Below are 12091 nucleotides of genomic sequence, written 5' to 3'. Positions count from 1 at the left end.
CTGGGAAAGGTGAGCAAGAATCTCAGAGGTGATAAAACCTTCAGGATAGTAGTTTGCTAAAGTGATGGGGCTAAGGGCTTTTTAAAAAGAAGCTAGAGTTATGACTACAGATTGGAAAGAAAGAGAGATCACTTTTTAATTCATTCTTGGAATGTGAAGGTTCCTGGGAATACCATACTGCTTGTCCATCCTTAATTATATTTATGAGAGTGTGGTATGAGATGCCTTCTTGATCTGCTGTGCTACATGTGATGGAGGTACACTCTTATTAGGAAGAGAGTTCTGGGATTTTGACCAGTGATAGCAAGGGAATGATAGCATAGTTCCCCATTTGGAGGGGAACTTGTAAATACTAATGGTCTCAGACATTTTGACCTTCTAAGTGATACGTCTCCAGATTTTAACACAAGTTCACAGAGGTTCAAGAGGAAGAATATTTCAGGGCTGACTGGCTAGAATGAACATTTGTAATTTCCAGTCAATTTAAATCTTAAGTCAATTACAGGTAACCATTCGGTCCTATGCTTCTTTGATATTTTTCATAGGGGTTTGACACAGCTGGATGGCTTAACAGGCCATTTCAGAGTGCAGTTGATTCAGCAGCATTACTGTGTGTCTAGTTTGCATGCAGAACAGAGTAGGTAAAGATGTCATCATCCTTATTTTTTAAACATTCCAATAGTTACATGGATACCATTTGTGCAACTGTCTTCTTTTCACTCCAGAATTATTAATGAACTGAATTTCAATTGCAGCAACTACCTTAATTGGAGTTTGAACTTTTATTTATATAGTATTATTTCAGGCATCTGAAATGCTAGTGCAGTAACGTTGTGACTAGATTTCCACTCCTGAAATCAAAGAGCCATTAAAAAAATCAACTAACATGGGGATCAAGAAGGGAAGTTTGCTAGTTAGCAGTTTCGCAACAAGGTGGTCATTAAAAGCAAAATGTGTGTCACAAGAACAAGGTAAGTTTGCAGAGGACATGAGGAAAGAAAAGAGTGAAAGTAGAAAAAAATGAGTTCAGGGCTTGGGCAGGAGATTCTTTCAAGGAAGTTTAGTCTGTTGGGCTAACAGCAGTGAGGGAAATGGTGGAAATAGCATATCAGATGGTCTCAATTTGAGGGACTCCTGTGACGGAAGGTCTCCACAGGGATAACACAATTTTAAAATAAACTTTTTCAAGTTCTGCATTCTGAGATTTGTCCCTTTACTTTGCTTAATTTAAATTCAAGTTGGTTAGCAAAATATTCTTGTATACATAATTTCTTTTACTAATTTTACTAATTCATTCCCTATAACTGTCATTATTACCATTTTAATTGAATCTCTCTGTGTTTAGAAAGCTAAAAAGGATCAAGAACGCAGCATAGAATTGTCCAAGGTGAAGAATAAAGATTTGAGTAGCATTATCCATAAGACTGAAATTGCAGGTTTACACACAACTGTAAGTAACTCTCACACTTCCAACATTGGCACTTGTTAATGAATATTTCTGTAAAAAAGACACGTTTTGTCTTAGGTTTTTATGCTGCATTCATTGAGGCAATTTATAAGAAACATCAGAGTAAGGTGAAAACAACATTTATACTATCTAAGACAAAAGTGCTGGAAGTGGATAATGATTGGTAAAAGCATTGGCATGGGGAATGCACCAGTTAGATGATGACTGACAGCTAATTGACAAGTTCTATTTCAATTTTAAATCAGAGAAGTTGACTGAATGGATAAAGCGTTGCCCTGAAAAGGAACCAGAGAATGGGTATCATCTATTTTGTTGCATTCAAACAGATACAGTCGATGTACGGGCTTTTAAGTTTGTAAAGAGCAGGGCCGTGTGTACTAACATATGTAGTTTCCAGTACACGCAAGTACACTGCACTGCATGCCTGACTAACAATCTTAAATTTGGTTATTAGCACAGTTCTTTGCACTTTCAGGATTATTTAACAAACAGTAACCACTTACAGATTCACATCTAATGCTGGACACTGGTTTGAGTTTTGCAAGCACGGAGATGGTTGAGTACAGTCAGTACCTTGCTTGTTCCAGTATTAGATACTTGAACAATCATAATCAATATATCTGCTGTAAAACGTAAAGGAACTTGGCAGTTAATTGCCAGTCAGCACCCGATGGTAATGCCTCTACTAATCAGATTCCACTTGCCAACCAGTCAGGGCTCTCGTCTCATGGAATATAAGTGTTCTTTTTACTTTACTTTAATATTTGTTGTGAATTATGCTCTTTGTGTCTGGGGAGGTGCCAGCATAATGATATTGTCATTGGGCTAGTAATCCAGAGACCCAGGTAAGATCAAGGCACCTGGGCTTAAATCCCTCGTGAGTACATGCTGGAATTTGAATTTTTGAAATAATTGGAATTGGAATAATTCTAAACTATGAGGTTGACAGCATAGAACTCGAACAATTCGTAGACACCTTGGTGCAGCAGGCACATTGGTGGTGGGTATGTTTTAATGCAGAGAATTGTGAATGATACATTTTGGTAGGAAGAACACAGAAAGACAGTAAAGTGTAGGGGTACAATTTTAAAGGGGGTGCAGGAACAAAAGGACCTGAATGTTTATGTGCACAGATCATTGAAGGTAACAAGACAGATGGAAAGGGCAGTTTTTTGCGAAAGAAGCGAGGATGATTTGAGAATAACTTTCATAGACCTGGAGAACAAGGAAGCAAACTCTTCAGTCCAACTCGTCCACGCTGATCAAATATCCTAAATACATCTAGTCCCACTTGCCAGCATTTGGCCCATATCCCTCGATTCATATACCCATCCAGATGCCTTTAAATGTTGTAATTGTACCAAGCCTCCAATACTTCCTCTGGCATGAAAAAGTTGCGTCTTGTGTCCCTTTTAAATCTTTCCTTTCTCACCGTAAACCTATGCCCTCTGGTTTTGGACACCACTACCCTGGGGAACAGACCTTGCCTATTTACCCCATACATGTTGTTCATGATTTTATAAACCTCTATAAGGTCACCCCTCATCCTCCAACACTCCATGGAAAACAGCCCCAGCCTACTCAGCCTCTCCCTTTAGCCCCACTCCTCCAACGCTTGCAATACCCTTGCAAATCTGTTCTTAACCCTTTCAAGTTTCACAACATCCTTCCTTATAGCAGGGAGACCGGAATTGCACTAGTGGTCCAATAGTGGTCTCACCAACGTCCTGTACAGCCACAACACGACCTCCCAACTCCTATGCTCAATGCACTGACCAATAAATACATGCAAACCAAATGTCTTCTTCACTATCCTGTCTGCCAGAGACTCTACTTTCAAGCAACTATGAACTTGCACTTCAAGACCTCTTTGTTCAGCAACACTCCCCAGGAACTTCCCCTTTAGTAGAAATGTCCTGCCCTGATTTGCCTTTCCAAAATGCAGCACCTCACATTTGTCTAAGTTAAACTCCATGTGCCACTACTCGGCCCATTGGCCCATCTGATCAAAGTCTCTGTACTCTAAGATGACCTTCTTGGCTGTCCGCTGCCCCTCCAATTTTAGTGTCGTCTGCAAACTTACTGACCATATCTCCCACTCTAAGATAGCCATCTTCACTGTTCACTGCCCCTTCAATTTTAGTGTCATCTGCAAACCTACTGACCATACCTCCTATGTTCCAAATCATTTCTCTTAATGACAAAAAGCAGTGGGTATGGAATGCACTGCCTGCATGTGTGGTGAGACAAATTCAGTTGAGGGCACTGGATGATTGTTTATTTAATGATAACATGCAAGGGCATGGAAACAAAGTGGGAGATTGGCAGTAGGTAATGATGCTTATTTGAAAAGCTCGTGCAGGCATTCTGGGCCAAATAACCTCTGACTCTTTGTCAGTGTAAGACAAAAAGCTTCAATAAAATGAGGCTTTTTCAGCAATGCTAAAGTTCTGTATTACCAAACGATTAGTTATCAGTGAGTTTCAAAAAGTGGTAGCACATGTCATTCTGCTATAACACGACAGTTGGGTTTCTCTGTTATCTTGCGCTACAGAAAATTGTGTTGTAGAAGATCGCTAACAGAAAATTGCTACACACATTCAGTAGAAAGTTTGCGTCATCCAAACAACATCCACAATTCATTAATTGCATTATAGTCACTTAGTGCTGACAAAACACGTGTTAAAGCAGAACAACCTGTAATCTGTTTCTTTAGTTGGATTATACATTACTGTTTGTCATCATTTTAAAATCATGCTATCCTCTCTCTTCTGATTTCACTGCCTTCTTATTCTTCCCAAATTTCATCCTCCATTAAAGCTTCCCAACACTTATTCACAGCCTTTCCCTCGTAGTGTCCAATATATGAATCACAGATAAGATCTCTCCAGTCGTATCGCTCTTCCATTTCCCAAATCTACCTCCTACAGTATCTGTCACTTGAAAATAACTGGTTCCCTATTTCACAAATAATTGCCTTTTAAATTCCTAACGGTGTACCATTTAACCCTCCATTTGTCATGACATTTCTCAAGTTACTGATTTAGTAAACGACACCTTACCTCAAGCTTTGATGGCCTAGTCCCCAGTATAGCCATTACTCTGTCTCACTCTGAAAATTCTTCTAGTATTAACCTCATCTCAGTTTCCTTAAGTCCAATAATGCATGCTTGAAAGGATATGAGGGATGTAAATATTTATTAAAAACTGTCCACTATTCCAAATAACACCTGGCTTATTTCTCTACTGTAAAACATCTTCTTAACCTCTTCTCACCTCCATCTTCAGCTTCAATATGAAGTGTGAGAAATTCATTGGATTTCTGCTGCCAAGTAGATTCTGATGTCTCATCTCTGTCTTAAATGGGTGATACTATTCTCTGGTCCCAGTTGTTCCCACAAGGGAAGCAGACTTTCCACATCTACCCTGTCAAGTCCCCTAAGGATCTTTTGTTTCGATAAGGTGCCTCTCATTCTTCTAAACTTCAATGAGGACATATTCAATTACTCCTCTCCTATCAGACAGTCCTGGGGATCATCCTGGTGAACATTTTCTTGCCTGCCTCCAAAGCTATCTTTCCTTAGATAACTGTTCCAAATCTGTTCACATCACAGTATTCCAGCTGTGGTTTGATCAGTACTTGGATAGTTTTTGCAGGACCACTCTATTTTTACACTCCATTGCCTTTGAAATAAAGGGCCACGAAACAATCTACCTTCCCAATTACCTGCTATCCTTGTAAGCTAACTTCTTGTGCTTCATGGGCAAGGACTCATTCGTGGCTGTTCAAGTTCTAAGAGGTCCATGAATGAAATGCTAATTTGTCTGTTCAGTCCATAGGTATTATCAATCTGCTGAATATTTTCATATTTTTAAATAATTTTTATAAAAGAAGATAAGTGAGTATAAATAAAGTTTAACATAATGTCATGCATAGCAATTAGAAAGAATGTATGGAACCAGTTAAATTAATCATCAACAAAGAATCAATAAAATTATAAGAACCACTTTCATGAAAAATTAAATTGTAGAAGCTTGTTAAAATAATGATTTCATTTCAATTTCAATTCATTTGGAAGATATATGCAACTGAGGTATTTTCATTATTGTCCAGTTCAGCAACGAAGTCTGTTTTACAAAGGTTGTACCATCAACATACAGTACAATGGAAGCTCTTTGGTGAATATGTGTCTCTATTTTCCCATTAGGGTTTCTGGGGACGTTTCATGTCAATCGAAAGCACATCAAAGGAGTTACTAGGAGGTCCATTTTCATCTCCAAATCTTAAGATAACAGGAACGTGCAGAGATGGTCCAACAATGAAAAATGGAAGCAAACTTAAACATACCTCATGTTCTGTATCTGTAAAATGAGTTCTAGACACTGGTTAAAATAAAATCTCTAAGGGTACATTTTGTAGACTTTTATCATGTTTGAATTTTTAGTTAATAAAGAACAAATTTCTACATTGCAAATTGTTTTCAAATGACTACAGTTATTTATAGGGCTTCAATGATTTGGCACCATATAAATTTTAAGTGAACTTCGAAAAAAGTCAAAGAAAAAAATTATGAAAAATCATGAACAAAAACTGGTGGCACTCAATAGGCAGGTAATACCTCCAGCATAAACAGAGCAGTTAATATTCCACTTCCTGAATTGCAATAAGTGGATGATTAGTCACACAAATAAATACTAATGAGTATAATATAGTTGGGATTATAGAGATGTGGCTGCAAGGTGACCGGGAGTGAGAGCAAAATATCCAGTGGTGTACAGGTTTTTTAGGAAGGACATACAAAAAAGGAAAAGGAAGTGCAATTGCCTTGCTGCTTAAATAGGAAAATAACCCAATACTCAGGAAGGATGTTAGGTATTAGTGGAAACTGCATGGGTACAGCTAAGAAATGATGTGGAGGTACTGGTGTTGGACTGGGGTAGACAAAGTCAAAAATAACATGACACTGGATTATAATCAAACAGGTTTATTTGAAACCATAAGCTTTCAGAGCCCTGCTTTTTCTTCAGGTAGCTAGTAAGAGAATATATTGGACACAGAATTTATAAGTAAAGAGATCAAAGGATCATACAACTGACGTAAATGTATTGAACAAACCTAGATGGTGGTTAAGTCTTTAATCAGTTAGAATGGAGATACAGGTTTCAATTGATTAATATGTAAATCCCAGAATTTCTTTCAAGTCACTTTCACAAGATAACCTAAGAGATGACATCTCAGGTCAGACAATGCATTTTAGGTATGAGGCCTTATTGACAGTGTGTCTGTGTCTTAACATTGAGTCAGACTGGTTTTATTTCCAAAGTAGGACTTTATAAAATGCCACGTTGACTAACTGTCTACAGATTGTGTTTTATTAACAAAATAGAATGTATCTGCAAATACAAACCTGCAAATGCAAATTCACCCCATAGGTATGTGTGGGTGGAGGGAGGGGGGTGTGGAAGCAGAGAGAAAGAGGGAGAGAATATACAGGGAACCCCCAGCTTCTGTCACGACACTACAGATTTCTTGCAGAAACTCAGTGTGCACGGATCAATCGAACCGGGAACATTCCTCGTCACAATGGATGTTTCAGCACTCTACACCAGCATCCCCCATGATGATGGCATTGCTGCAACAGCCTCATTACTCAATACCAACTGCCAATCTCCAGGCACCATCCAACACCTCATCCGCTTCATCCTCGATCACAATGTCTTCACCTTCGGCAACCAGTTCTTCATCCAGACCCACAGAACAGCCATGGAACCAGATTTGTACCCCAAAGTGTCAACATTTTCATGCATAAGTTCAAACAAGATTTCTTTGCTGCACAGAAGCTCTGACCAACACTTTACACCACATATATTGATGACATTTTCTTCCTTTGGACTCATAGCGAGGAATCACTGAAACAGCTACATAATGATATCAATAAGTTTCATGGACTACTCTGCAGAATCAGTCTCATTCTTGGACACAGGCATCTCCATCAAGGACGAACACCTCAGTACCTCAGTCTACCGCAAGCCCACGGATAACCTCACAATACTGCACTTCTCGAGCTTCCACCCTAAACACATCAAAACAGCTATCCCCTACGGAGACACCCTATGCATACACAGGATCTGTTCAGATGAGGAGGAACATGGTGGATATCTGAAGGTGTTGAAGAACATCCTCATAAGGACAGGATATGATGCTCAACTTATCGATCGCTAGTTCCAATGTGCCACCCTATAGTGTATCAAACCCATCCCTGAGATTTGAGCAGAAAACAGATACTGGATACGACCAATAGGGACCCTTAGTTGTCCAGTACTTCCCACAAGCGGAGAGACTACATCATGTTCTTCGCAGCCTGCAACACATCATCGATGATGGTGAGCACCTCGCCAAGATCTTCCCTACACCTCCACTTCTTACTTTCAAACGGCCACCAAACATTAAACAGACCATTGTTCACAGCAAACTCACCAGCCTTCAAGACAACATCGACTACAACCCTGTCTTGGCAATTACTGCAAGATCTGTCAGAGCATTGACATGGATATTACTATCAGACGTGAGGACACCACGCACCACATGCACAGCAGACACTCATGTGACTTGGGCAACATTGTCTATCTCATAAGCTGCAGGTAAGGATGGTCCAAGGCATAGTATATTGGCGAAACCATGCAAATGCTACAACAACAGATGAGTGGATGCCATGCAACAGTCGCCAGACAGGGGTGTTCCCTCCCAGTGGAGGAATGCCTCAGTGGTCAAGGACATTCAGCCTTGGATTTTCAGGTGAACATCCTCCAAGGTGGACTTCGGGATACGCAGAGTTGCCAAGCAGAGGCTGATAGCCAAGTTTCTTACCCAGGACTGCGTCCAATATATTCTGTCTCACTAGCTACTTGTAGAAGGTGCAGTATTTCGAAAACTTGTGGTTTCAAATAAATCTGTTGGACCATAAGCTGGTACCGTGTGATTTTTGACAGCTGAGAAACACCAAGGGAAGGAAACAATTGAGCATTGGATAAAGACCCTCAAACAATTGTGGTAATGTTGGGGAAGGCATTAAAAAGAAACTAGAAATGCAAGCAATAAAGATACAGCTGTAATTATGGGCAACTTTAATCGGCATATTGATTAGGCAAATCAAATCAATTATAACCATAGAGGAGGAATTGCTGAAATGTGTATGAGATGGTTTTTCTGGATCAAAACATTAAGAAACCAACTATGTAACAGGCCGTCCTAGATTAGATATTGTGTAATGAGAAAAGAATAATTGGCAGTCTAGCTGCCCAAGAACCCTTGGGGAAGAGAGACCATAATATGACAATATTCTCCATTAAGATGGACAGTAAAGTAATTGATGCTGAGCCTAGAGTTCTGAATCGAAATAAAGGAAACTACGATGATATGAGGCGTGAGCTGGCTATGATAAATTAGGGAATTATATTGAGAGGATGACTATGGATAGGCAATAGCAAGCAAAACAATATCACTTACAATGGGTAAATGTCAATCATGTAAAAAGGAAAAGTTTTGAGTGTGATTTTTGAATATTCACTGCTTGTTTTCATTGTGAAACTGAAAAATCTAATCAAACTCTTGAATAGTTCAGAATTTGGTGAGCCATTGCAAATTACTATATCAGTTGCTCAACTAATGCATCTCTGTTGTATATGAAATGTTAATCAAATCTCTTTGAGTCACTTAATTGTACTGTTGCTAACATGAAAGCCAAACAACCATAAAATTACTTTTATATCCTATAATTTTGATTTACTCAGAATAATGCAATTCAAGTTTGTCATGAACAGATCTGATTTCTTACCTATTTATATTGATTAAAATGTTCAACAATTTCTAATAACTGCATTTAGTGTTTGCAAATATTAAGCCTAAAATTATAAGCTACATAAACAATTATCTTGAGGCTTTATTCACAATTGTGTTTCTGATTGAGTCAGATTGATTCTGACGCCTTTATTTCCACCCAAAGACAATCACTTCATCACTATTTCATGAAATTGAATCTTCCATATTGCATTTATATAAAATTAATTTCTGATGATAATTAGTAGAAACTGAATAATTAAGCTTTTGTAACCTTGTATTTTGCATGCATCAACTTATTTTATCATTTAGAAAGTAAAGATAAATCTGCCTCTAACTAATAGCTTGAAAATGGAACATGTTAATCTTCCAGTACCAAATAACAATTTTACACTTATCAGTATGTTTGTTGAGTTTCATACATAGTCAATGGATACAATATTTAACATACCACTATTAAAATGAAGCATAACACTGCAAGTGCCAACTGTGTAATGAACTGTCGAATCAGAAAGGATCATTGAAACTTTCCATAGACTATTCTATTAAAGATAGAGTAATCTTTAACAGAGACAGCTGCTCTAATCTGAGATGTTTGGATCTCCATACAAGCTCAGGTAACACAACCTCTTAGTAACTGTTAAGCCATATTTGTTAACACATTATACATAATGTTAAGGATGCAGAGAAACAAGCATTACGCAGTACAGTGTCTGACCTTTTAGTAAAACACAGGACTACTGAGGTGACAGTAACATCACAACTGTGTTCAGAGGATTGTCTACATATTAATCTCTATAAAAATATCACTTTTGTTACTCTTAAAGGCAAAGGGCATATTCGCCATCTGTTGCTAACATGGCATTGTCCTCAAGACAACCATTGACCTTGCAGAGTAGTGAAGTCTAGAAGAGCCTTCAGTCATCAATTGCAATCCTGCTTCAAAACAGCTCTTACATTCTGAGGCATTTTTTCACTACTGAACCTGGCAATCATTTTTCCTAGACCCCTAGAGAATCTTCTGATTTTGCTTCAGAGTTCCACTCTTGATCCCCTTGCATGTATCCTTTGTCTGTTAACCCTAAAAAATGTCATCTGTTACGTCCGTAAGATGTGGAAAGATCCTGCCCTGAATGGCAATGGTGAGTTCCTCACTGGCATCCCCGGTTTCCACCCGCATGAGCTCCAACTAATTCAGAAGTTTGTAATTTTTTTAATATCTTGTCTGGGATTCTACACAATGTTACTGGTTATTATTAAGCTTCAGGGATTTTATTTTACCACATTGATCATTGACTTTAAGCCTTATTTTCTTTTATAGTCCCTTTACTGCTATGTCCATTAAGTCTCAACATGTTCCAGCTTATTTTCTCAGCTTCTGTTTTATTTGTGTATTTGTTCATTCAGTGTGGATGTTGCTGGCTGTGCCAGGATTCATTGAGCATCCCTAATTCCTTTAAGAGGTAATGTTGAATTCCTGCTGTCCTTTGAGAGGACAAACATCCATAGTGCGATTAGAGAATGGGTTACAACATTGAAAAATGGCTACATATTCAGGATACTATATGACTTGGATGCAGTGCTGCTCCTATGTGTCTGCTGCCCTTGTCCATCTAATTGGCTGAGGTCACAGATTTTAAAGATGTAATTGGAGGAGACTTGCTGAGATACTGCAGTGCATCTTGTAAACGATGCACACTGCTGCTACTAGGAATGAATATCAAAAGGGATGGATATGGTGCCAATCAAGAGGGCTGCTTTGTCCTACTTGGTATTCAAGTCTTGAATATTGTCGAACTGCACTCATCCAGGCAACTGGAAAATACAGAATCAAATTTCTGATTTGAACCTTTTAAATGATGGACAGGTATTGGGGAAACTGCAGGTTAACTAATTGCCACAGAATTCCTGACCTCTGACTTTCTCTTGTAGCTACTGTATTTATACGACTGGTTCAGTTCAGATAATGATAACCTGAGGATGTTGATAATGGGAGATTTAACAATGGAAGTGCCATTAAACATCAAGGAGTGATGGTTAGATTGTTTAAGTTGGCCATTGTCCAAACCAGGGCTCACAGTCTAAGAATATGGGTAAACCATTTTGGACTGAAAAGAAGAGAAATTTCTTTACCCAGCTGAGCCTATGGAATTTCCTGGCGCAGAATGTAGTTCAAGCCAAAACATTGAATATTCTCATGAGTTAGATACAGTTTTTGGAGATAAAGGGATCAAAGGGTACTGGAAGAAAGTGGGAACAAGGTATTGAGTTGGATGATCAATCATAATGGGGAGGTGATGCCATAGTGGTATTATTACTGGACTATCAATACAGAGATCAAGGTAATATTCTGGGGACCTGGATTCAAATCTTGCCATGGCAAGTGGTGGACTTTGAATTCAATAAAAGAAATCTGGAATTAAGACTCTATTGATGACCATGAATCCATTGTCGATTGTCAGAGGAAAAAGTCACCTGGTTCATTCATGTCCTTTAGGGATAACAACAGTCATCCTTAGCTGGTCTGGACTACATGTGACTTCCGACCCATAACAATGTGGTTAACTCTTAACAGGCCTCTGGAATAGGGAATAAATGCTATTCTAGCCAGAGATGCCCTCTTCCCACAAGTGAATTTTTCAAAAACATTTCGAATGGTAGAGCAGAATCGAAAGGCCTCATTCCTGATGAAGGGAGTTTGCCTGAAACATCAATTCTCCTGCTCCTTGGATGCTGCCTGGCCTGCTGTGCTTTTCCAGCTCCATGGTCTCAGCTCGAAAGGCTGA

General features: G+C 38.8%; 1 protein-coding gene across 1 annotated transcript in view; it reads left to right on the top strand.

The window, feature by feature from the left end:
• LOC122550002 (cilia- and flagella-associated protein 69-like) overlaps positions 1-5926 on the top strand; it is a 111633-nt gene extending 105707 nt beyond the window's left edge. Inside the window, exons 22-23 of the mRNA XM_043690357.1 lie at positions 1346-1450; positions 5677-5926. Of these exons, the coding sequence (XP_043546292.1) occupies positions 1346-1450; positions 5677-5841 (270 nt within the window). The 3' untranslated portion in view covers positions 5842-5926. The remainder of the gene's footprint in view (positions 1-1345; positions 1451-5676) is intronic.
• Positions 5927-12091: the final 6165 nt, after the last annotated feature.

This window comes from Chiloscyllium plagiosum, chromosome 5 (genome assembly GCF_004010195.1).
Source record: "Chiloscyllium plagiosum isolate BGI_BamShark_2017 chromosome 5, ASM401019v2, whole genome shotgun sequence".
Taxonomy (NCBI): Eukaryota; Metazoa; Chordata; class Chondrichthyes; order Orectolobiformes; family Hemiscylliidae; genus Chiloscyllium; species Chiloscyllium plagiosum.
Note: the sequence above shows the minus strand (reverse complement) of the source record. Positions and strands in the feature narration are given on the sequence as shown.